Source organism: Ascaphus truei, chromosome 4 (assembly GCF_040206685.1).
Source record: "Ascaphus truei isolate aAscTru1 chromosome 4, aAscTru1.hap1, whole genome shotgun sequence".
NCBI classification, from domain to species: Eukaryota; Metazoa; Chordata; class Amphibia; order Anura; family Ascaphidae; genus Ascaphus; species Ascaphus truei.
The window spans coordinates 219,527,809-219,554,878 of NC_134486.1; the positions used below are offsets into that span (position 1 = coordinate 219,527,809).

General features: G+C 39.2%; 1 protein-coding gene across 1 annotated transcript in view; it reads left to right on the top strand.

Moving 5' to 3' along the window:
- CAPN9 (calpain 9) overlaps window positions 1-27,070 on the top strand; it is a 118,693-nt gene that overhangs the window by 43,820 nt on the left and 47,803 nt on the right. Inside the window, exons 2-13 of the mRNA XM_075596880.1 lie at window positions 1,984-2,053; window positions 5,573-5,691; window positions 12,461-12,594; window positions 15,000-15,168; window positions 16,293-16,376; window positions 17,204-17,289; window positions 18,395-18,472; window positions 20,038-20,198; window positions 22,029-22,186; window positions 22,602-22,810; window positions 24,874-24,910; window positions 25,023-25,103. Coding sequence (XP_075452995.1) covers window positions 1,984-2,053; window positions 5,573-5,691; window positions 12,461-12,594; window positions 15,000-15,168; window positions 16,293-16,376; window positions 17,204-17,289; window positions 18,395-18,472; window positions 20,038-20,198; window positions 22,029-22,186; window positions 22,602-22,810; window positions 24,874-24,910; window positions 25,023-25,103 — 1,386 coding nt within the window. The remainder of the gene's footprint in view (window positions 1-1,983; window positions 2,054-5,572; window positions 5,692-12,460; window positions 12,595-14,999; window positions 15,169-16,292; window positions 16,377-17,203; window positions 17,290-18,394; window positions 18,473-20,037; window positions 20,199-22,028; window positions 22,187-22,601; window positions 22,811-24,873; window positions 24,911-25,022; window positions 25,104-27,070) is intronic.

Here is a 27,070-nt window from a genome sequence, read left to right on the forward strand (position 1 = left end):
GTAACGGCAGAGAGAGGAGAGCAGGAGCCCCACGCCTCCACCCCTGCCATCAGGGCGTGGAGTGTGGGAGAAGGAAAGGCCACCATAGGAGAGGGCAGCTTCCAGAGCAGAGTCAGACTGAGTGAGCCAGGTCTCAGTTATAGCAAAGAGAAGCAGAGAGTGAGAGAGAAAGAAGTCATGTACAGAGAGGAACTTGTTAGAAAGGGAGCGAGCATTCCAAAGGGCACAGGAGAAAGGGAGAGAGGAGGGAGGGTGGCAGGGGATGGGTATGAGGTTGGAGGGGTTAACACCAGAAGGACCAGAAGTTGCATGTGGGAGGCGAGGACGAGAGCAAGTAGAAATAAGACAGGGACCAGGATTGGGAGAGATATCCCCAGAAGCAAGGAGGAGAAGCATGGATAGAAAGAGAATGTGTGAGGAGGTTTTGTAGGGGTGTTTTTAAGTGCAGGGGATATAGCTGTATGGTGTCAGAGGACGCAGGTAAGAAAGGAGTTCATGTGAACTGAGAAGTGGTGAAGAAAGGAGAGATGGAGATATATGAATAGAGTTTGAGACATACTGAGGCTGGTAGAAAGAAGTGCATAATTTGAGAAGAAGTGAAGTCACAGCAAATATAAATGGTAAAGGCAGCATCACAGCAGTAATGATGCAGTCTGGTATAGATGATATCCTCCTTTCCAGCGTAGTTCAAATGCAGGAATCAGGGCCAGTTGGGGGTGTCCAATTCTTCCTCACTTCTTTTGAACTTCCTTTTAAACTTCAGTTGTTCATTAATCATGCCACTTATAATGGGCACATTCAACAGATGGTTTTCTACACAAGGTATTCCCTGCCTAGGTGGCAACACTAGCATTGTCACTTGCATATACTATAATACACACAGCAAAGGCTTCAATGAGAGGGTTTAGAGATGATTTTTACCTAGCATTGTCACTTGCATATACTGTACTATAATACACACAGCAAAGGCTTCAATGAGAGGATTTAGAGATGGTTTTTACCTAGCATTGTCACTTGCATATACTATAATACACATAGCAAAGGCTTCAATGAGAGGATTTAGAGATGGTTTTTACCTAGCATTGTCACTTGCATATACTATAATACACACAGCAAAGGCTTCAATGAGAGCATTTAGAGATGGTTTTTACCTAGCATTGTCACTTTTGTTCTGTTTCCTACTGCACACTTTAAACAACCAGCACTTCAAATCAACCACACAGATTAGTATACGCAAGCCACTAATAATTTATGTTTATGCTAGCTGTAAATAAAAAATACACGTAATTCTGTTTTAACTTAAATTATTATCAATTAGGTATTCAACACAACACTATACATCAAAAATAATTTCAAACAGCAAATTATGAGTCATATGTATCATATGAAGTCTTCATACATGAAAGTTTGTTTTTCTTAGCACAAAAATGTTGATGTACAAAGGAATTAAAAAATATTTTTCAGTCCTAATGTCTTTTTATTTCATTGATGGATGAAATGGCAAAATTCTGTCTAAGTAAAATTGCAGCCATCAAAATGTGTGTGTGTGGTTGTGATTATCTTCATTTTTTTTTTGTCGTCTTAATCTATTATAAATGTTCAATTGGCCATTTGCAAAAAAGATTGCAAATACTGTACTGTATGTGAATGTTTGAGAGCAAAAACTGTGTTAGTTATTTAATGTGATATAGGAGGAGTGATATATGACAAGATGACACAAATCTGCTTATGAATTTCTACTGTGCCCCTTTTGTCAAACACCTTAAAATAAATAGAGATCAAAATGTGTAGCAGCAAATACTGTACACTTCAAGGAATCTGCAGCTATTATGGTTCTGTATGTCTATTAATAAATGCATTGATCATATTTTCCATACCATTTACTTTTCAATAAAATGTTCCATAACAGTTACTATTGGCTGTTATAATAAAATGTTTAATACTCATCACATACAATAAATATTGTTTTTTCCCCTCAACCAGGAAATCGTTAACAATCCTGAGTTTATTCTGGGTGGTGCTTCAAGAACGGATATTTGCCAAGGTGACCTTGGTAAGTGTGTTCTGTGTTTATTTTTATTCTTCGCCTTTTTTTTTTAAAATTGGAAATGATCTAGTAATAGAGTATACTGTCACATAATATATATTTATTGGTACACACATACTACAAAATGGTACTGTATGCATTTATTGGTGATGGTATGAGTGTGACTCAGTGGCGTAGCTAAACATGCGGAGCCCGGGCAAAATGTTGCGCATTTACTGCACACGCACGATGGCACTTGCCGGCAGCTAGTGTGCATGCACGTTCGGCACTTGCCGGCTGCACATTTGCGATGAGCACTTGACGGCTGCTGGTGCACATGCGTGCACTTCCTGACTGCGCATGCGTGATCGTTACTTGCCAGCTGCTAATGTGCATGTGAGATCGGGATCATTCATGCGTGAGCTGCGTTTGCAAAGCGTGCTCCCAAGAGAGTGGGCCCCCGGGCTTTGCCCGGCTATAGTTATGCCCCAGGTAAGACTAATACAAACTGTAGGGCCACATTTATTAAGTGGTGCATATGCATGGCACCTAATGGCACATTTGTTTGTATGAGCAATAGAGTGTCTTTTATATCTTGCCACTGCTTAGTAAATCTGGGCTTATTAGTAAACCATCTTTAGCAGAGAAAAATTGAGCTGATGTGTGGGTACTAGAGAATTTCTTTTTAAATAAATTTCTATTCACAGTACACATAAATATATTTGTCACATAGTGTACTGTTACATAGTATTTGTTGAAATTCTTCCAACTACCATTGGTTTATCAGAATTTATTTGATAATGTTAGATTTAAATGTTTAATAGAAATCAATGTTTACTAAAATTAGATTTATAAATTCTCCTTCTCTATTTAGAAATAAACGTAATATTAAGAAATTATATTCCTCTGAATTATTGATTGACCAAAGAAGTCAAAGTATCACAACCATTGTGCTAAAGAGTGCAACAAGTTTCTGAAAATGTCAGTTTGTTATGAAAGGTAGAAGAATAGTCATGTGTTGAAGCCACCGAACGGTGAAATGGAAAATCTTGTACACTCCCAAACAATTATTCAATTTTAATATGTGTGGCCCAATCTTAGTTATTTGGGTCCTCATACCATGACAGCTACGTATGATGGTATAATAAGCCAGGGTTGAAAAATTAGTTTATCAACCAAAAACTAGTTATTAAAAAATAACACTTGCCTATTCAGTTTATTCAAAGGTTAGGGAAGATGATTTAATAAAAGGATTACAAAAAATAATAATTGGTGAGAGTGGGTCCTTAAAGTATCATCACTAATCAAAAATATCTTTCGATTCACTATAATTTTTTTAAATACAAAGTGGTCACCTCATATCTCCGAAACAGGAAACAGAATGCATGTTGTAGTACCCAGTTTTATGCTTTGAATATTTCTATTCTCGCCTCTTTCATCAATTGCAATTTTTTATAATAACAGGCATACTGATTTTACAGATCTCTAATCTTTTAAAAAGTCAGCTGCTAGATTCATCTGCATTTCTTTGAGATGTGTCGCTGCTTATCTACTCATCTCTTTAGGTTAAATGCTATATACTTCAAAGCGTCCATTTGGGCCATTTTCAGCTGAAAGTTCCCATTGAGTTCACTCTGCCCCCTTTACACCATAGCTTTAATATCTTTCTATAAGCTTTCTTGTGCGCTGCACAAGGCTTACAGTACTTGTGCTTACCCACAGCACTTGCTTAAAAATATTAATACATAAAAAAAGGATATATATATATATATATATATTATATATACTGTACACACGCACAACATTGTGTTGAGGAAAAAAGGGGAATCTCTAGTTTTTCATTATATTACATATTTCTAGCTCATTCCCTAAGAGAATTTGGACAATGGCAGGTCTTTTATAACGTATATATTAACACTATATAAGTAGCACAATGTAGACAATGAAATTATATACTAAATTGATGTCACTGTATTATGTCAACATGTACAGTATGTATGTATATCTTTATTTATATAGCGCCTACAACTGTACTTAGCGCTTTATAAGAAAGAAAATACAATTATAGTACAATAAATGCAACAAATAAGATCTGACAATAGGAAAGGAAACCCCTTGGAGGGCTTGCAATCTAAGTGGTATGATGGGAAACAAGCAGATACAGCAGGTGAGGGAATAAGTGCAGTAGATGGCAGTCATTGGTAGGTGTGACTGTGGGTGTGGAACAGTAGCTATGAGACTAGGCTAATGAAATGCTTAATTTAAGAGGTGAGTTTTAAAGTGAGTAGAGAAGGTTATTGTCATAAACCGAGTGTGAGGGAGTTCCACAGGTAAGGTGCAGTGATGGGAAAAGGTTTAATGTTAGAGAGAGCAGAAGCGGTGAAATGGGTGGAAAGGAGACCATTTTGGGTAGAAAGCAGGAGGCGAGCAGGGGCATAGCAAGAGATCAGGGCTGATATGTAGAGAGGAGCAGATGAGTGGAGAGCCTTGAAGGGAAGGAAGAGAACTTGTGGGTGATTCAAATTTTGATGGGAAGGCGGAGGGGGATTTGAGGAAATGAGCAGAGACTGTTTCGGGAGAAAGTGAAATGATTCTAGCAGCCGACTTTTGGATAGATTGCAGAATGAGTGGCTCAGTGAGTAAAGACACTGAGGCATATTGTAGCAGCTTCGATAACTGCTCAAAATCCTCAATGAGTTGCTTATCGCAACATTTTGCTAGGTAGCTGTTCAGAAAGCCTTGATGAATTGGCCAAATTGTACAGGGAAGGCATTTTTTCATGATTTCTGGCTCCTACTGAAACGCATCGTGCGGGAGCGGCCAAACAGCTCCAACTCGCATTTTTCTCAAAAGTTGCTATTCTAGTAGCTCTGATGAGATAATCTGTGCTCTGGAATTGCGAGTTTATCAGAGATCTCATCTCGCCAGGGATCTCGAAGGGATCTGAGAGCAGGACTTATATAAAAAAAATGCATGTTCCTGCATTGGATTGATGCCGGGAGTCTCTGGAGCTGATAAATATTAATATCTCATAGCCATGCTCTAAGAACCAATGCACTTACATGTACTCCTACATCACTGGGAGTTTCTGTGTGGTAATACCAGAATGGCACGATCACGTTTTAATGAATAACCACTTAAGTGTGTCACGTTTTAGCTTATTTCGATAGCCAGTTCAAAAATTTTCATGTTTTTCATATGAAATAAATTCAGACATTGAAAGTTTGTTTTCTTACAGAGCATCACCACCTAGTGGTTCTACTTAGAATTCAACATATCTACTTTAACATTTTTGTTATGTTTCATATTTCTGATAGTAGCCCTTAGACTTTGTAAATTAGAATGATCATAGATTAAATTGCTTAACAATCACTCTCTCACCAGTGGCAAATACAGTAACAAATGTATGAAATGCATGGAATTCATTTAAAACGACCATGCTGCAAGACAGTAATCATGTTTTTTGTTAATTTAAGAAAATGTGACATTGAACATTAAAGAATGTGTGCATGATCAAGCATATTTCTCACTATTTCATGGTTACAGGAGACTGTTGGCTTTTAGCTGCTATTGCTTCTCTTACTCTTAATGAAAAGATACTGAATAGAGTGGTACCACCTGATCAAAATTTTGGTTCTGAGTATGCCGGTATATTTCACTTCCAGGTAAGATCGGTTATTACTTTTTACTATTGTTTATTTGTAAAGTGTCAACATATTAAACAGCACAGTACAATGGGGGTACATAGATTTGGTAATTACATAAACAAAGTTACATACAAATAAAGATAAACGCACAAACAGATACAAAAGGTATTGTGGGCCCTGCTCATCAGACAATCTAAAAGAATTAGGGACAAAGTTGAAACAAAAGGTAAAGTGGCTGCTTATTGTGGGATGGAATATACCTCCGGTATGGTTCAGCCCGACAGCTGATACCATTACGTTTTGAGGGATGTTAGGGGGTGTTTATAAAGCATGGAGATTGGTCCAGCCGCTGGTCCCAATGGGGTTGAAGGGAGGGAGGAGTTGGATTTTTGTGGTATACCAGATAAGCTTGATTGATATGTGAGTTTTGGTACATGGTAGGGAATTCCAGAGAGAGTGGGCAGCACAGGAGTGAGAGGAGGTAATAAGTTAGGAGGAAAGTCGATTGTCAGGGGCAGAACATAGGGGGCGTTTAGGTATATATTTGGGGATGAAGGCTGAGATGTAAGGGGGGCAGCGTTATTGAGAGCTTTGTAAATCAGAGCTGGGCTTTTAAATTTGATTCTAGAGGATATGGGAAGCTTTTGTAGAGAACAGCAAAAATAAAGCAGTGTGCGAGGTAAACGAGTCTGGCAACAACGTTTTGGATTGGAGTTGGGATAGTCGGATAAGGGAAATGCCAACTAGGAGAAGGTTTCAGTAGTCAAGATGGGACAAGAAGAGTGAATGAATTCGGATTCTTGTTGGACCATGCATGAGAAAAGGGCGCATACTTGGGGTATTTCAGAGGTGGAGATGGCAAGACTTTGTGAGGGACTGAATCTGAGACATGGAGAGATCAAAGTCAAAGATGACCACTAGACAGTGGGTATTGAGGTATTAATAAAATTGTGGTGTAATAAAATTGTTATTGATAGCGTAGAAGAGTTTGATTGTAGGGGTGACCATGGAAAGGGGAAAGAGTATTAGTTTTGTTTTGGACATGTTATGCTTCAGGTAACGTGGGATTTCCAGGAGGAGATTGCAGAGAGACAATAGGTGACACGGAACAAGAGAGAGGGGGAGAGGTCACGGGAAGAGAGGTAGATTTGGATGTCATCAGCATAGAGATAATAGTGAAAGCCAAATATTGTAATTGTTCATGAAGGGAGGAGGTGTTGAGTGAGAAGAGAAGTGGGCCAAGGAAAGATCCTAATGGGATACAAACAGAGAGTGAGTGAAGGGGAGGAGACCCCAGAGAAGGAAACACTGAAGGAGCAGTACGATTAGTAGCACATGAACCAGGAGAAGGCTGTATCATGGAGGCCAATGGAGTGAAGAGTGTTCAGGAGAAGGGGGTGATCAACATTGTCGAATGCAGCAGGAGAATTAGTAAGGAGAAGTGACACTTGGACTTAGCTGTGAGTAGGTCATTGAACACTTTTGTTAGGGCTGTATCAGTGGCAGTGGCGAGCAAAACATGCACGGGTCCCTGGGCAAAACATTTTTCAGGACCCCATTAATATTAATACTGACTGCAATTTCTTTCTCCCTCCCCCATCCTTTCCCTGATCCTTGCTCTCATCATCCCTCCTCTGGATTATCCCTCATCATCATTTCTCCTCCTCTCCATCATAATCATCACCTTTCTCTCCCCCCACCATCATCACCTCTCTCTTCCCCCACTATCATCATAACCTCTCTCTCTCCCAACCATCATCACCTCTCCATCCCCACCACCATCACCTCTCTCCCCACCACCATCATCATCACCTCTCTATCCCCACCAACATCATCATCATCATCATCTTCATTATCACCTCTTTCTCTCCCCATCATCATCATCACCTCTTTCTCCCCACCACCAGCATCATCATTCAGCATCACCATCACCTCTCTCTCCACACCACCATCACCACTCTCTCCCCACCACCATCATCACCTCTCTTCCCCACCATCACCTCTCTCTCCCCAACACCACCATAATAACCTCTCTCTCCCCAGCACCATCATCATCACCTTTCTCCCCACCACCACCATCATCACCATCACCTCTTTCTCCCCACCACCATCATCATTCAGCTTCACCATCAACTCTCTCCCCACAATCATCCTCATCACCTCTCTTCCCCCGCCAACATCACCTCTCTTCCCCAACCATCACCTCTCTCTTCCCACCACCACCATAATCACCTCCCTCTCTCCAAATCACCATCATCATCATCATCATCACCTCTTTCTCCCCACCACCATGATAATCACCTCTCTTCCCCCACCATTTTCAACTCTCTTCCCCACCATCACCTCTCTCTCCCAAACACCACCATAATCACCTCTCTCTCCCCAGCACCATCATAATCACCTCTCTCTCCCCACCACCATCGTTATCATCAACATAATCACCTCTCTCTCCACCACCACCACCATCATCATCATCATCATCATCGTCACCTCTTTCTCCCCACTACCATCATTATCATTCAGCATCACCATCACCTCTCTCTCCCCTCCATCATCATCATCACCTCTCTTCCCCCACCATTATCACCTCTCTTCCCCCACCATTATCACCTCTCTTCCCCGACCATCACCTCTCTCTCCCAAACACACCATAATTACCTCTCCCCACCACCATCATCATCATCAACATAATCACCTCTCTCGCCACCACTATCATCATCATCATCATCATCATCATCATCATCATCATCATCATCATCATCATCATCATCATCATCATCATCATCATCATCATCATCATCATCATCACCTCTTTCTCCCCACCACCATCATCATCATTCAGCATCACCATCACCTCTCTCCCCACCATATCACCTCTCTCTCCCCACAATCATCCTCATCACCTCTCTTCCCCACCATCATTACCTCTCTCTCCCCACCATCATTACCTCTCTCTCCCCACCACCATCATCATCACCTCTCTTCCCCCACCATTATCACCTCTCTTCCCCCAACATTATCACCTCTCTTCCCTCACCATCACCTCTCTCTCCCCACCACCACCATAATCACCTCTCTCTCCCCACCACCATCATCATCACCTCTCTTCCCCCACCATTATCACCTCTCTTCCCCGACCATCAACTCTCTCACCCAAACAAACCATAATCACCTCTCTCTCCCCACCACCACCATCATCATCAACATAATCACCTCTCTCCCCACCACTATCATCATCATCATCATCATCATCATCATCATCATCATCATCATCATCATCATCATCATCATCATCATCATCATCATCATCATCTCTTTCTCCCCACCACCATCATCATCATTCAGCATCACCATCACATCTCTCCCCACCATATCACCTCTCTCTCCCCACAATCATCCTCATCACCTCCCTTCCCCACCATCATTACCTCTCTTCCCCCACCATCACCTCTCTCTTCCCACCACCGCCATAATCATCTCCCTCTCTCCCCTCCACCATCATGATCACCTCTTTCTCCCCACCACCATCATAATCACCTCTCTCTCCCCACCACCATCATAATCACCTCTCTCCTCACCACCATCATCATCGTCACCTCTTTCTCCCCACTACCATCATTATCATTCAGCATCACCATCACCTCTCTCTCCCCTCCACCATCATCATCACCTCTCTTCCCCTACCATTATCACCTCTCTTCCCCAACCATCACCTCTCTCTCCCAAACACACCATAATTACCTCTTTCTCCCCACCACCATCATCATCATCAACATAATCACCTCTCTCGCCACCACTATCATCATCATCATCATCATCATCATCATCATCATCATCATCATCATCATCATCATCATCATCATCATCATCATCATCATCATCATCATCACCTCTTTCTCCCCACCACCATCATCATCATTCAGCATCACCATCACCTCTCTCCCCACCATATCACCTCTCTCTCCCCACAATCATCCTCATCACCTCTCTTCCCCACCATCATTACCTCTCTTCCCCCACCACCGCCATAATCATCTCCCTCTCTCGCCTCCACCATCATGATCACCTCTTTCTCCCCACCACCATCATAATCACCTCTCTCTCCCCACCACCATCATAATCACCTCTCTCTCCTCACCACCATCATCATCATCACTTCTTTCTCCCCACCACCATCATTATCATTCAGCATCACCATCACCTCTCTCTCCCCACCACCATCATCATCACCTCTCTTCCCCCACCATTATCACCTCTCTTCCCCCACCATCACTTCTCTCTCCCCACCACCACCATAATCACCTCTCTCTCCCCACCACTATCATCATCATCATCATCAACATAATCACCTCTCTCCCCACCACTATCATCATCATCATCATCATCATCATCATCATCATCATCATCATCATCATCATCATCATCATCATCTCTTTCTCCCCACCACATCATCATTCAGCATCACCATCACCTCTCTTCCCCCACCATTATCACCTCTCTTCCCCCAACATTATCACCTCTCTCTCCCCACCACCACCATAATCACCTCTCTCTCCCCACCACCATCATCATCACCTCTCTTCCCCCACCATTATCACCTCTCTTCCCCGACCATCAACTCTCTCACCCAAACAAACCATAATCACCTCTCTCTCCCCACCACCACCATCATCATCATCAACATAATCACCTCTCTCCCCACCACTATCATCATCATCATCATCATCATCATCATCATCATCATCATCATCATCATCATCATCATCATCACCTCTTTCTCCCCACCACCATCATCATCATTCAGCATCACCATCACCTCTCTCCCCACCATATCCCCTCTCTCTCCCCACAATCATCCTCATCACCTCCCTTCCCCACCATCATTACCTCTCTTCCCCCACCATCACCTCTCTCTTCCCACCACCGCCATAATCATCTCCCTCTCTCCCCTCCACCATCATGATCACCTCTTTCTCCCCACCACCATCATAATCACCTCTCTCTCCCCACCACCATCATAATCACCTCTCTCCTCACCACCATCATCATCGTCACTTCTTTCTCCCCACAACCATCATTATCATTCAGCATCACCATCACCTCTCTCTCCCCACCACCATCATCATCACCTCTCTTCCCCCACCATTATCACCTCTCTTCCCCCAGCATTATCACCTCTCTTCCCCCACCATCACCTCTCTCTCCCCACCACCACCATAATCACCTCTCTCTCCCCACCACCATCATCATCACCTCTCTTCCCCCACCATTATCACCTCTCTTCCCCGACATCAACTCTCTCTCCCAAACACACCATAATCACCTCTCTCTCCCCACCACCACCATCATCATCATCAACATATTCACCTCTCTCCCCACCACTATCATCATCATCATCATCATCATCATCATCATCATCATCATCATCATCATCATCACCTCTTTCTCCCCACCACCATCATCATCATTCAGCATCACCATCACCTCTCTCCCCACCATATCACCTCTCTCTCCCCACAATCATCCTCATCACCTCCCTTCCCCACCATCATTACCTCTCTTCCCCCACCATCACCTCTCTCTTCCCACCACCGCCATAATCATCGCCCTCTCTCCCCGCCACCATCATGATCACCTCTTTCTCCCCACCACCATCATTATCACCTCTCTCTCCCACCACCATCATCATCACCTCTCTCTCCCACCACCATCATTATCTCTCTTCCCCCTACTTCCCTGTGCCTACATGTGGGGGGTCCGGTATTAAACAGAAGCCATCAGAATAATGAGCAGCTGTTACACAGCAGAGCAGGACAGCAGGGGAGGAGCGCACTCTAGTGGTCTGACCCAGAAGTCTTTATTTCCTCCAGTGTCTGTTGCTAGAGCGTGCTCCTCCCCTGCTGTCCTGCTCTACCAAAATAAGTTTTAATATTAAGATAGCTACAAATGTAGCAAGTACAGGATCTGCAGCTTTTGTGAAGGAAATTTCCTTTCACAAGTGAATAGTGCATTCAAAAAAGCTTCCCTGTTTTCTTCCCACATAGGATTAGTTATTACAAACCCTACAATTGTTAGCAGACTAATGTAACACCTAACCTTTAAATGTTACTACATGTATAAAATACATTTGCACAAGTTGCTACATTTATTATTGCTTTGTATTATAGGTCTAATTGTACCTTTTATAGCAGTTTGAACACACAATTCACTTGTGAGGAAACTTCCTTCACAAAAGCTGCAGATCCTGTACTTGCTACGGTTTTAGTTCTCTTAATATTTAAAAAAAATTGTTAGATGTGTTATTAATGTTTTAGTTTACTTAGTATGATAGTGGCTTTATTTTAACAATACTTATTAAAGTTACTTTTTATATTAATTCACTATTTACTCCTATTTACTGCCTTTTTTCTTATCTCTGCTTTTGATTATTTGATTACCTGTTCTGTGCACCCTTCAATAATCTTACACTACATCTAGCTACTGCTGACAATACTATTAGCTGAGCTAGGAGAGATCCCCTCCTTCCCCACCCCCATGCAGTGTTTATTTTAGCATTACCCTGCTTATTTTTTTCCCCTCAATAATTTGGTAAAATCTCAAACCAAAACCCAAATAAATCAAGTTTTGGCAAAACCAGAACCAAAACATTCAACAAAAACCACATGCAAAACAAATATATATATATATATATATATATATATATATATATATATTTTTTTTTTTTAAACCAAATCACAAGTTAAAGTGCCTACCTTAAATATTAAAAAGCTTTAATTTTATTTCACAGTTTTGGCAACACAATGAGTGGTTTGATGTTATTATTGATGATCGGCTGCCCACCTTCAGAAATCGTCTAGTGTTTGTGCACTCAGCTGATCTCAATGAATTTTGGAGTGCACTACTGGAGAAGGCATATGCCAAGTAAGTATTTTCCAAATATTGTACAAAATTACAGTATATTATTATGTTATAATTTTTCTATTCTAGTTCTCTCAAGCAAAAATCATTCTAAAATTCCTGTTATTTTTGATTCATATGTAGCTCCCTCTGACTGGGCTACTGAGAGTTAGGCTTGTGATATCTATCATGGGTTAAAGATTACCCTAAGTGTTAAGGATTGTCATACTAGCCATGGGTTATGAATTATACTCCTAATTATTCTCCTCCTGGTAAAAATGAAATGATTACAGAGTAGTGTAGATCCCCACTGAAGGGTCCAATAGTTTAACATGCATGAGGGTAATAACAGTTGCCTCTTTTAATCATGCCCTTATGGTAGGACATGATATGTAAAGGGATGGGAAGAGTTATTCTCCCCTCTGTAGAATAGCTCAGTCCATCTAATGTGGGAGTTCTTCAGTTGCTGTAGCAATTATAAGATGGAGACTGGCTCAGTTAGGGCTTGGCTAGAGGGAGATGGGAAAAGTAACTTGTGGCCAAGGAAGCTCTGTCCTAATAATTGCCTTCTGGATGAGTTTGGGGACTACTTGGGAATGCCATAAAGGTATGCTTAAATTGTAATGTGCATTGCTAACATCATACGCTTATTAGCTTACTTGTCCTTCAGAGAAAAGACAAAGGCCCCCTCTTCTTGAATAGCTTACTGTTTGTTTAATGTAAGGATTGTTATACATTTTTTAGTACATAAAATTGATGCCCTTCCTCCTTTTAGTCCTCCACATGTTCACTAGCCCCTGCCCTGTAGAACCTGTGCTAGAAGGAAAACATCCTCACCTGAGATACACCTGCATCACTGGTTGCCTAGTGCCATCATCTACAATAAGTGCAACCACTTGGCCAGGAGAGAAGAGACTGCACCTATTTTAAATGTTTAAAGACTGTACAAGGTGATCATTAAGGATTAGTACTGTGCCGTCATTTTATACGCCTATGGGCAGAATCAATTTTTAGACCATGAATGCTAAAATCTATTGAGAAGCTTTGACACTCATTTATGTAACATACCTACAGTATACAGTACTTCAGTCCAAAGAGATATGTAATTGAATTAGTTTAAACATTATATTACAAGGAAGCTGCACAATAAGCTTATACCTGCCATATTAAACAGCTTTTTCAGCAAAGTGTGGGTTACAGAAGTGCATAGCTAGTAAACCTACTCACAGGCAGCTATTTCACAAAATACAGTTGGTACAGTTGGAGATTACTGTACGTTCTTATGGCAACCATGAACTTATTCCAATAGGTAAATCCCAGGTTCCAACCTGAAAGGGCATTTTGCTTCAGGAGTTAATGGGCTTTTCCAAGAGAAGTGTTTCATCAGAGCTGAGACTACAGTATGCCTTCTTTAGTTAACAGGGATCTATCTCTCTAGGAACCTCAATTACTGATATCTTGTGCACCCATTGCACTGGATGTTTTTTGCCCACTTGCTCTTTACCAACACACTGAGGTACTGCTTTGGCTGCTCCTGTCCCTGGTTCCTATAGGACTGAACTAAAAGGGAACTTGTCTGTTTATAATGAGACATAAACTCCTCTCCCTTTGCTAAACTATCTACAGGTAGAGATATTGCCCAAACTTAATAGCTTAAACAATAGTAGAAGCCCATTCAGGGGTCTACACTAGTATTTAATAGTCTAATAATGTAGGATCAGGAGACCAGAGAATCACACCTGTGATCTGTGCTGTTACAGTAGAGGCAACTCTTATTCGAACAAAAACCAGTGGCAATTCCCCAAAAAACCCAGGAAACACCCAGGTACATTCTGAATACATGCCTTAAACTTTCCTTAAACTAGTCCCAGCATTTCTGCATTGATTAATGGCCTATCAGATTAACAGCGGGGGTCCCTGGCAGTCCCATTCAAACTGAATTGGACTGCCAGGGATCCCTGCTGTGTTAATCCTATGGGTCGTTAGTCAATGCAGAAATGCCTTAAACGTGCCTCAAACTAGCCCAGAACATACCCAGCACATACCCAACACATACCCAGAATGTAATCCGGCTAGTTTACGGCAAATGTTAGAATAAACGTTGCCTCTACTGTAGCTGCAGTGGTATTACACTATACCATGATTTATCCCTGACTTTTCCATAAGATTCACTGGTAATGTTTGCAGAGTATACAATATCATATGCCGATATAACAGCAAATGCTTCAATTGACACTTGTGAAAGTGGTGGATCTGCAAAAGGAAATGAGGTATTGTGTATATACAATGAATTTTTTCCTAAATATTATACACTGATGAGTCCGTCTAGTGCCACAAAACTCTTCACAATATCCAGTGCGGAATTCAGTGCCTAAAGCAAAAATGTCAATACTTCATGTACTTTATATACATGATTGTGTTTCTTTCAGACTTTATGGGAGCTTTGAAGCCTTAAAAGGAGGTAGTACAATAGAGGCTATGGAAGATTTCACTGGAGGTGTTTCAGAAGTATTTGAAACTAAAGGTGCCCCTGATAATTTAAATGAGATGATGGACAAAGCTCTTAAAAGAGGATCAATGCTGGGCTGTTCTATTGATGTAAGTAAATTATTTGTAATTAATTATTTAATCATAATTTAATTATTTTATCATACAAAGAGAGATGTCTGGATTTTTGCAGGTAAAATATTGTTAATCTGATTTATATTATTGTTCTAAAGACCATAAAATAAGCTCTATAAATAATAATACTTAATAAGTAGTCATGAGTCCAGGCTATTGAACTGCTTAAATCATAAGGCTCATTTTAAAACTTGATTTAAAGGTTGGGGGGAGAAAGAGCTTGACGTACTGTATGAAGAAATGATGAGATGTTTTGACTTGTGTATCTAAATCCTCTATCTGTCAATAATAACAGAGCAGGTCCATATGTTCTAATTTAGATGGCACTTGACACTTTCCAAACTCCATATTACAGTATATTCCCTGATTCATCCCCGTGTTTTTGGATGGGATGGGGTCAAAATTAAACCTATTCAGAAGAGTGTACTTTATATTACAGCAAAATAATGTCTCTGTATAGTATCTTCTCTAACCTGCTGTGATCCCTGTATGGCCCTTTTTGGGAAACCAATTTTGGGGCTGTAAAGAATAAGAGACATACAGAACTTATAACTCTCAAGTTATAGGCAAGTCCCTCCCTAGTAATGATATCTTGGTATAAACCATAGTCCTGAAATGTCTTATCTAGCTAACTGTATCTTCCATATAATGATTATGGAACTGCTCTATGGCTACTTTACCATACAGATACTCTAAATAATTGTGTAGTAATGTGAACCTTAGAATAATTTTCTATGTTTAGGATGTTTGTGCTGTATGTAACTTATTGTGGATGATTTTCTCTCTATCAGAGACCATCAGTTATGTCACATTAAAAAATATAGTTTTGCTATTGTAAAGTCTACAAAGATTGCTCAGAATTATGTAGCCCTTAAATATGCCACCCACCATTTCTTTTTATGTACCCCATATTTTGAAAATATTAAGAAAAATAACAACTCAACACAATACAGTTCATGTAGCTAGTCCCCCCCACCCCCCCCCCCACTATGGGTGTTTTTCATTAGTGTCAATCAGGGCACTATCACACAAACTCCCATTAATGAATAACCCCCTACATCTGCAAAGCGTGTGCTTAATATGCTTTATTTATCTTTTAGGTCACCAACTCTGCTGAAACAGAAGCGAAGACCCCCGAGGGACTTGTAAAGGGACATGCATATTCAATAACTGGCTTGGATAAGGTATGTCAGTTTTTTAATTTAAAGGTTGGATCAAACACATATAATTCATATTCTCTGTGTTAGAATTGCCACCACTTGACTTATTTTATGCATGCCTGCCCCCTACTGTATTTCCAGATCAACACTATGATGGAAATCCAGACATATCTTCCTTGAGATCTTAAACCATTATAATAAAGCTGCTAACAGACAAGAGAATGGGAGTATACAACTAAGACTAGATTGTTAATATTTGGTTGAGATGGAGTTAGTTGTCAGGTTTGTCTATGTAAATATATTACATGCAAAATTAGTTTCAGGAAGTGGAAGATTTCCAAACATCATATTGTACACACAAAACACATTAAGGCACACATGTGTTAAGAAGATAACAGTGTCAGATATTGTCAGCATTAACCCAATGACTTGCATTAACCAGTTCAATAACTACTGCTACACCTGTTAAACACTGGAGCAGCAGTTAGTCAGATAGTAGGTGAACCATGAGAGTGTAGTGTCCGAAAAACAGAGAGGCCCATTAGAATTAAAAAGGATAACTGCCCTGGAGGTCATTGTCAGAAGATTATTGTCGACTTTTGCTAGGCAGTCTCAATGGTGTGGTTTAGACTAAATCCAGGTAAGGTATACAGGTTCCCATAAGTGTGTGTGGGAGGAAGATTGAGTAGAGCTGGCAGGAGGCAGGATAAGGTGAAGGGAGATTAGATAGTGATCAGAGAGCGGTAAGAGTGACTTTTGGTATTCTGTTTTCCTATAATTTCAAAGTACAGTATTGAATTTATGTCTTATATGGTCATCAAATTAAAGCACCGTGATTTTTTTCCCACTAGGTAAATTACAGAGGACAAAAATTACAACTCATCAGAATAAGGAATCCTTGGGGACAAGTGGAGTGGAGTGGTGCCTGGAGTGATAAGTAGGATTCTGTATATATTTACTGTATGAAACAATGTGGACAATATGTAAATAATGAAAACAATGATAATGAAAAAGTTGAGTAGGTTAAACACAGCTTGTATAAATGAAAGTAGTAATTATGGCTTTTAATGGGCCAAAAAAATATTATTATACTAATAGAAAGCAAAGTAGGATTGTCTTGTCTATGGTGACTTTAGAAACAACAGTGGAGCCTACTGTATGAATTATAAACCTACTGGAGGAGAAGCCCCAGTCAGAGAACCAGGCGATTTTGTGGCTTGCGTCGATGAAGCTAGGGCAGGCTTTTCAAAGTTGCTCTGTCCTAAATAACAGAGCAACCGGCTTCGTTTTGAAGCTAGGAAAGTCTGCCCTGCAGAGACTAAGTCAGACACGGGGACCAAGTTCTCATCTGAGAACGTAGCGAACGCGGTCAGGAATTCCTGACAAAAACAGTTCCGGGAGTATCGGGACTAGGTCCCGGTCAGGAGTTTCTGCTGAATCTCTGTCCAGGACGTCCGGAACAAGGTTCCGATCAAGGCTAGATCTCATACCCCAGAACCCAGTAAGTGTGTATATTTCTGTATTTTGTGTTTTGTTGTATTTCCGAGGTTTTATCCAAATAAACCCCATTTTATTTCACTGCCTTGTTTTGCCTATTGACTGATCCCAGAAATATAAATGTGTTAAGAGACCTGGTCTACCATGACAGTCACGCCTTTGATGTTTTGTGAATTATAAACCATTCATTTATTTACAGTATTGTAATCACATTTTTGTTCACATTTGTATTTAAGAAGCTGGATGTGCTTAGAGATGAGATTCAGTCTTCTACTATTGCTTTACTAATCTACAATGTTTTCCAACCTTTTGGGTTTGTTCATTCAGCTGTGATAGTGCCTATTGAGGCACTATTGCATAGAAACGCCATTGGACATTTCTGTGTCATAGTGCCCCGATCAGCACTATTGCAGTTTACTGATTGTGTCTTACTACTGTTGAACATATAGGAGCTGTCCAAGGGACAAAATGTAATTAATGGTATGGATTTACAAAACATGTAACCAACAAGATGCAATAAAAATGTTTTTATGATTTTGTTTTAGTTCTTCCGAATGGAACTCTGTTGATGCAGCAGAGAAAATACGCCTTTGTCAGGCAGCACTTGATGATGGTGAATTCTGGTAAAGTATCTTCAAGCTCACATACAATACACATTTATTTTTGAAGACAGAGAGAAGACGATATAGATGGCAGTACACATTTATTTGTAATTTGCACATAAATTGTAAATGGTAAAGTAAATACTGAATTATTTATAAAACTCAAACGTTATATTTGTCCTTAAGAAATGTAGATTCATTGCATTTTGTAATACCTTAGTGGACCAACATTAGAGTTCTACCTAGACACATTTTGACAACACTTTTACCGCAACGTCCCCCCTGAAACTCAAAGCCTGATATTCTCCACTAGTTTGCACTCCTGGAAAGGTAAAACACACATAAAATCTTTATTGTCATACAATACATTCATTGCAGGTACAATACACAGGTGGAAGAGCTGACACTCTAAAACCTGAAACAGTTCTCAGAGGTAACCAGCCAGGCATAATACCTTTGATTGCCTGGTTACCCCTTCACCGTCACACCCTGCACCTAGGAAAGCCTAGATTTTCCCCCTAGACCCCCAGTAAGTGTATTTTTAACTGTTCCTTGTGTATTTCTTCTTGTTGTACGTGGGTTTACCAAAATAAATGCTCTTTGATTACAAAGAAGGTTTTGCTACCACGATGGAGACCTTGTCAGGCGCCTTGGGACAGCACTCTTTCTTTCAGTTCCTCCTTCTGGAACTATCTCTCTCTCTCTTTCATGTCTCTCCTCCTGTGACATCATCCATCATACTCTCCAATGGTATCACTCCTTTGTTCCTATATTCAGTGGGAGGCAGCATGCATACATAAAGCTATACACAAGGGGTGTGGCATGCACACATGTATGCACACACGCACAAACACACACACACACACACACACACACACACACACACACACACACACACACACACACACACACACACACACACATAATCCTCAATCCTTTTTGTAATGGAATTTAAAATTCCCTGCAAAATACTGTATCAGCTCACATATGACTAATTTGAATGTCATCATTCAGTCCTCATTAGTTCAGTGTTGGTCACCATGGGTATACAGTAACAGCACACATGTTTTATGGGCCTGGGGATCATGGATCTTATTACAAGAGTTGTTTATGATAACGGTTCTACTTTGTTCTCATTTTGAATGGTTAGGCTCTAATCTATTTTGGCCACCTGCTGCTCTTGTGCCCAATTTCCTGTGCTTCCCGCTGCCCCTGCATGAGCAGTGACATTGAGAAACACTGCATGTATTTGTATTCTGTACTACTGTAAATTAACACTACATTTTTTAAGTACAATATACTAGTGACATGTTTACGTTTAGAACCTAAGTCTGTGTATCCTGTTTGCAAGCTTCTGCATAACAATGTGTTCAGTGCCTTATTACCCATCAAATGAGAGTCAACTTAATAATCCAAATGTTGCCTACATATTCCTTGCATGATTAATTTTATACAACATATTTAGTTGCATGTACTTTACAATGCAATAGATGTAATACTGAAAAGCGGCAGTAATTGTTTTTTTTTTTCTCTTGTGACTAATATGCTTCTGTTTTTTAATAATGTTTCTGATTTGTTTTAATTAGGATGAAGTTTGAAGACTTCAAAAGATATTTTGATAAAATTGAGATCTGTAACCTCACTCCAGATGCCTTAGATGATGACACTTCACAAAAGTGGGAAGTGATGGCCCATCAGGGAAGCTGGGTTAGAGGCTCCACTGCTGGGGGATGCAGAAACTTTTTAGGTGCAACATTGTCTACAGTACATAACACTTTCTTGTTCATTTTAATCTTTGTGATAGCTTGAGCAGTATGATTCTTCTAAAAAGCACAATTCTAACGCAGTAGTTTTATTAAATGGAAATTCTTCAGTATAAATAAATGAGTATTATTGTACATTTCAAATTTTTAATACATTGCCTATCCCATATGCCCTTTAAGATGCTAAACCACACTCAAATTATCCGAATCTTACTATGAAAAGGATTACAGAAAATGTCATTTTCCAATACGATGAAAGGATCATTCAGAACTTGTCGCTGTTGTTAAAGCTACCATAAAAGTGCATTATGACCTTTTAATCATCTTTAGAAGTACTGAATATTTTTTATATTTGCTATCATTGCAGACTGTAAAGGCAGATATCATCGATCAATTTAGGGAGAGATTAAACATCTTTTTAGAAATCAGTGCTATGGCTATGCTTAACAAGTTAATGTAGGTTCGCCTACCTCTCGATCAATATAAATATAGAAAGAGTATCTCACCACAAGTAACTTTAGCACAAGTTGAACTTGGTAGACAAATGTCTTTTTGCAACCTACTCTAAATTACTATGTTTAAATAAGCTTATTTTCTGAGATCCTTCTGATACTGGTCATGGATATCCCAAGGTCACCAAATGCACTAGTGCAAACAGATAAATGAGTGCGCTAAGCTAATGACACCCATGTAATAAAAACTGGAATGGTCCCCTATTGGGGGAGGATTGTATAGGTCTCTCAGTCTCAGGGAACAGGTGAGTGGGAAAGGGAGTACAGGAGAGGATAGAAGTTGAGGGAGGTGTATGGGGTTAGGTGTAATAATAGATGGAAAAACTTCTGCCTATCCTACTATCCTACAAGCACAATCAACAGTTAAATAGAAACATTCTGCATAATATGCTATATGACACGAGTGTATGTGTGTATATATATATATGTATATATATATAATATATATATATATATATATATATATATATATATATATATATATATATATATATATGACAGAAAAAGACAAAAAAAGTCTCAAAAAGGAGGATATCCACTACTGAATAAACAAACTTTAATGTCCAATATAACATGTATACAAACTATATAAAACCCAAGACACACAAAGGGGGGGGGGGAGGGGGACCCAAAATAGGCACTACATGCGTAAAATAACAAGATTTGCAAGGTGTATATACTGCATAACCAACCTACAAATAGGTGTATGCTATATGACATGAGTGTATGTGTATACAGTATATCTATCTATATATCTATATCTATATATCTATTTATCTATATCTATATATATATATATGGATATACACACACACACACACACACACACACACACACACACACACACACACACACACACACACACACACACACACACACACACACACACACACACACACACACACACACACACACACACACATCTACCTGATGACTTTCAGGGTTCATTGTACCAAACAGATTGTGGTCTCAAACAGCACTCAGATCATAAAACTGGTATGTTAAAAAGTTAATAGGTCTCTGTATTTAGAAAGTCTAATAATGTATGTGTTGCTGTTGCTGCAGTCCCAAATGCCAGGATAACCAATCCTCCACCAAGTAGCACCTCAAAAGAAAAAAAGAGGGGCGCCCCTCTTTTTTTCTTTTAAGGCACCAAATGAACTGATGCATTAAACATTTTTAAATTAGGAGCTTCATTTGAGTGTTTCTCGTATAGCTGTTAAGCTGTTATTTCCTTTTCATTTTGAGTAATACCCATACTGCATACTTACAGTACATCTCATTGTTTCTTTACTTTCCTAGAAACCTTTTGGACAAATCCACAAATCAGGTTGAGCCTGAAAGAGAAAGATGATGGTCAAAAGGACTGCATGTTCATAGCAGCTTTGATGCAAAAGAATAGACGCAAGTTAAAAAAAGTGGGAGGAGATCTGTTGACAATAGGATATTCTCTTTATCAGGTCTGTTTATTATGGGATTTCTGGGATAATTTAGTAAAATAAATATTATTAAGCTATTAAATATATAACATATTTATATTTTAGTGTGTGTTAATATCATTGTATAGACATATAAAGGCAGGTGATCAAGAAGTGTTTCCAGGGACGATGGTATGGCGACCGCCACTTAGTAAATTACCTCAATTTTAATATAAGACACCAGATCAAGCATTCTTCACCATCGATTCTTCTGAGACAGCAGCTGCAAGACGCCTTCCAGATGCTTAGCAGATACTGTACAGTGGTATAATAGCTGGGAGGTATCTTGTGACACTGGAAGATACAGTACAGTGCAACCTCCCCCTATGTCTGTTTTAGGAATGCTTCTCTGTTATCTATTCAGGTTAAAGTGAAATTGCTTATTTATGCTTTGCAGTGTCCTGACGGTGAATCTCAGATGACAAAAGATTTCTTCAAATTTAACCCATCAAAGGCAAGAAGTAAAACTTACGTTAACATGCGAGAGATCTCCCAGAGATTTAAACTTCCACCAGGGGACTACATGCTTATTCCCACAGCATTTGAACCTCACCAGGAAGCAGATTTTTGCCTGAGGATTTTTTCAGAGAAGAAAGCTGAAATTAAGTAAGGATGTTTACATTTGTTTTTATTCTTGCTGAAGAGTTTAAAGACATACAATTACAGTAATTAACAACTTAAAGTACAATTCAGATGGAGTCAACAGGGAGTACTCCGGTGTGATGCTAACATCTTCATCTAACAGATTTAAGATGAGCCACAGTGTGGTAAATACATAGAAATTCAATAGCTAACAAATTAGTACATTAACGTGTTTCATCTTTTGAATCAATTGAGGACACAAGTAAAATGGAAATGTAATTATCTAAATAAGTAGCTTGTGTTCAGTGATCCCGTCTTAAAATACTACTGTTGGTCCTCAGATAATTGTTTCGCAAAAAGAATTTAGAGTTCTCTATGCGGTCACCACTACTTCACTCTAAGCTCCACTAAACACCCGTAATGGGCCACAACCACCATAGATGCATGGTTTGCTATTGGTCATTTTCAAGTCAGGGCAATCAGACCGGCACAAGACAAAATGGTCACCATACAAATATTTGCACCTAGACTGAAAACTGATTGAAGGATAGACAACAGAGGGTTGTAATGAATGGAACATTTCAGGTTTGACTAAAGTTGTGAGTGGAGTACCTCAAGGATTGGTACTACAGTAGGACCCCTGCTTTTTACCTTGTTTATTAATGACCTTGAGGTTGGCATAGAGAGCAAAGTTTGCATCTTTGCTGATGACACTAAATTGTGTAAGGTAGTAAAATCAGAGCCGGATGCAATTTCTCTCCAGAAGGACATGGATAAACTGGAAACGTGGACAGGTAAATAACAGATGAAGTTTAATACAGATTTATGTAATGCTATGCATTTGGGAAACAAGAATGTACAAACTACTTACAAATTAAATGGGGCAAAAGTAGGTCAATTCTTGATGGAGAAGGATTTATGAGTGCTTGTAGACAGCAGGCTTTGCAACAGTGCCCAATGTCAGGCAATAACTGCAAAAGAAAATAAGATCTTATATTGCATGAAACAGGGAATGGATGTGGTACAGTAAGAAACCATAATTATGCTACTGTTTAAAGTATTAGTAAGGTTAGACCTTAAATATGGAGTACAGTTTTGGGCTCCACTCCATAAAAAATACATTAGCTAACTAGAAAGAGTGAAGAGAAGAGCCACCAAAGGAATAAAGGGATTGGAAAATCTGACTTATGAGGAGAAACGAGCTAAATGAGATTGGTTTACATTAGAAAAGAGACATATACACATATACTTACGGTTAATACAAGGAGCTTTCAAAATAACACAGAAATTACACAGGGCCATTTCTTAAGGTTGGAGGAAAGGAGATTTCACCATCAACAAAACAAAGAGTTATTTACAGTAAGGGCAGTTAAAATGTGGAATTCATTAACCATGGCGACTGTGACAGATACAATAGATATCTTTAAAAAAAAAGTTTGAAAGTCTTCATAAAATGCAAGAAGTCAACTTGATGGAGCAGCTCACTAGCCTACTAAACTGAACTTTTGATAAGTTCTGTAATGTGTGGCATCCATTTAAGTTTAAGTCACAGCTTGCAATAACCTTGTGGCATATCTAGTAATCACTGGGAGTTCTACCTTCTGTCTGTTCTGTTAATAAAGAGATCAATACAGAGGTTTGTCTAAGTAAGTTACTATCAAGACTTGTGCACTTTTCTGAGATGTGTCCCAGCATCGGCAGGAGGTGGGAGAGTCTGGCAGACATGATGCTGCAATGTCATGATCACACTGCAGAACGAGGACCACCTCGAGAAAAGACCCCCAAAGTCTTGGTGCTTAGGGGCTGCAGAGGGTCTTAATCCCCCACTGTCTGTGAGTGTATGCTAGTGAAATAGTATTTTTTTAGAAAAGGAGTTTAAGAGCAATACTGGTATCATATTTCACGGTAGCAGGTTCATTACAACATTACTTTGTTGCATTGCTAGTCCAACTTATATTATAGACAGAAAAAATTCAAGTTTCCTTATGAAAAAAGATACATTGATAAAAACCTATGAAAGTGTGGCTGTCAATAAAATACATAGCTTTTTGTACAATAAATTCAATACTGTATACTTTTTTTCCTAGAGAGATTGATGGAGATATAAACATTGATCTTCCTGAGGTAAGTTTACTTGATTTACTTTTCTTTTAATTGAAATAAAACTGATCTGTATGATATGATAAAACACAATTTTAGATTTCTTCAAGTACTGTAAACTACATTTTTGTTTCAGCCACCAAAACCAAACCCTCCTCAAATGGAAACCGAAGAGGAAAAACAGTTTCGTAGTTTGTTTCAGCAAATTGCCGGAGAGGTAAGTTTAAGGACTGTACTGTAGATAGAAACATTATTTAATATACAGATCGTACAATGTGTTTCATACTGTTCTGTTTTTAAAGATACTGTATATATGAAAAATGGAATCATAAGGTACTTATTTGGGTTTTGTTACTGTACATAATATGCAACTTTTGTTGAGTTAAGAAATATTTTATTAAAATAGATACATGTAGCAAAGAGGTTGTACAATTCCTGTTCTTTAATATGTCAAGTTATGTGAAGAGGAAAATGAAAGCTATTGGGTGTCATGTATCACAGCAAAGTTGGAACAAAATTGACGTAAGTTGCATCATTATCCTTTTGCGTCTCTTTGCATCGACATATCTAGGTTTTTACTTCACATATTTTGCTGTCTGCATCAACTTGTGATTTAAGCAGTGTCAATAGGAAGAAATACAGAGTAGTTAGTATAAAAAAGTAGAGCAAATCAGAATGTGACAAATCTCATTATATTCTGCATTATCTGAGATGGGTTAAACTGTTCTAGACAACAATTTGCATCAAATGTAGTCAATTGAAATAGCTTAGTGTTAGTCCAGTTATGATGGTGCAGAGTAAGTAAGTACTTCAGTATTAGGTCATACCTTTTTTATTTGAACAAAGAATTGATATTATATGACAAGCTTTTGGGAATTCTCTCTTCCTCAGATCAAGCCACTCTGATTTACAAAGATTCCATGAGTTTAACACAGATGTAAAAAAAACAGATACCAATCTACTGTAAGACAGAAGATATGGAGAATTAATGGCAAACAGGATGGTAAATAAACAGACAGGGCGATTAATGGACTAAAGGGATAGTGAGAAATATGGAGAGCATATACTGTAGGAACATATATCCATCAGCAGTGTGAATGGGGGTAGGTATGCAGCGGGGGAGAAGGGTTTGAAATTGAACAGAGGCAGGGAGAAATATTACAAACAGTTATGAGAGTTTGTAATAAACCCCATATCAGCATTAAGTCCTCTCGTTTTAGTGTCAGAGCATTATCATTTTGAGTTCAAATGCTTTCCGTTCTTGCGTGCTTTTAAACATTACATCGAAGATTTAGATTTTTACATTTATTCATGTATGGAATGATCTGACTGTGACAAGTAATGTCCCAATGTTAGAGCAATGTATCAAAACAAACTTTTAGTTCCATTTTGTTAATTGTGCGGACAACAAAAGAGACTTGGTCATTGGAGAAAGGGTAAGACTTTAAAAAATATATATTGCTATTTTGTGCAATACAATGTTACCACATTGAGCAATTACAGTAGTAATTGTATCTACAGGTGTAGAAAAACAGTGTTATCTAAAGTGGCGCTTAAATCAATAAGTGAATTCCTTAAATAAGAAAGTGTAACGATAATGTGACATTCAGTGAAAATGCAAATAATGTTGCATAGAAAATATATATTATATATTATTCATGACTTGCTATCTTAAGCGTGATATAAAAAAAACGTGATTTGCAGCTCAAACCCTTAAAGTGAAAAGATTGCTTTCTCAATCCTTTCTCAGAAGTTCAGTTTCTTTATGGGGAGAGTAGATATATGTAAAGAAAAGAGACACACAAACATAGTGCAATATGTCTCAAATGGTGAATAAATCTTGATTTTCAAATCCTGCAGAGTTTGTGCTCACAGATTCCCAGTTCTTTAGTGCATGTCAAAAAATATACTCCACCAAGGAAAATGTGCAGCGTGTGAGGAGCAGTTTCCCGCCAAAAATCGGGAGGCCTGCGTGGAAAGGTTTGCATGTTGCAAGCTTTTCTTTTTCAAAATTGTGCAGGGCTTGGCGCGAAGCTAAGCCACGCCCTGCAAAGTGAGTGGCTCGGCACGAACGCCAAGGCCACGCCTTTTACATTTTGCCAGTGCTCTTCATTCCACCAGGGGGAGGAGGTACTAATCAACCAAAGAGACTGTCACCAATGGGGGAGGAGTCGGATGCGAGTT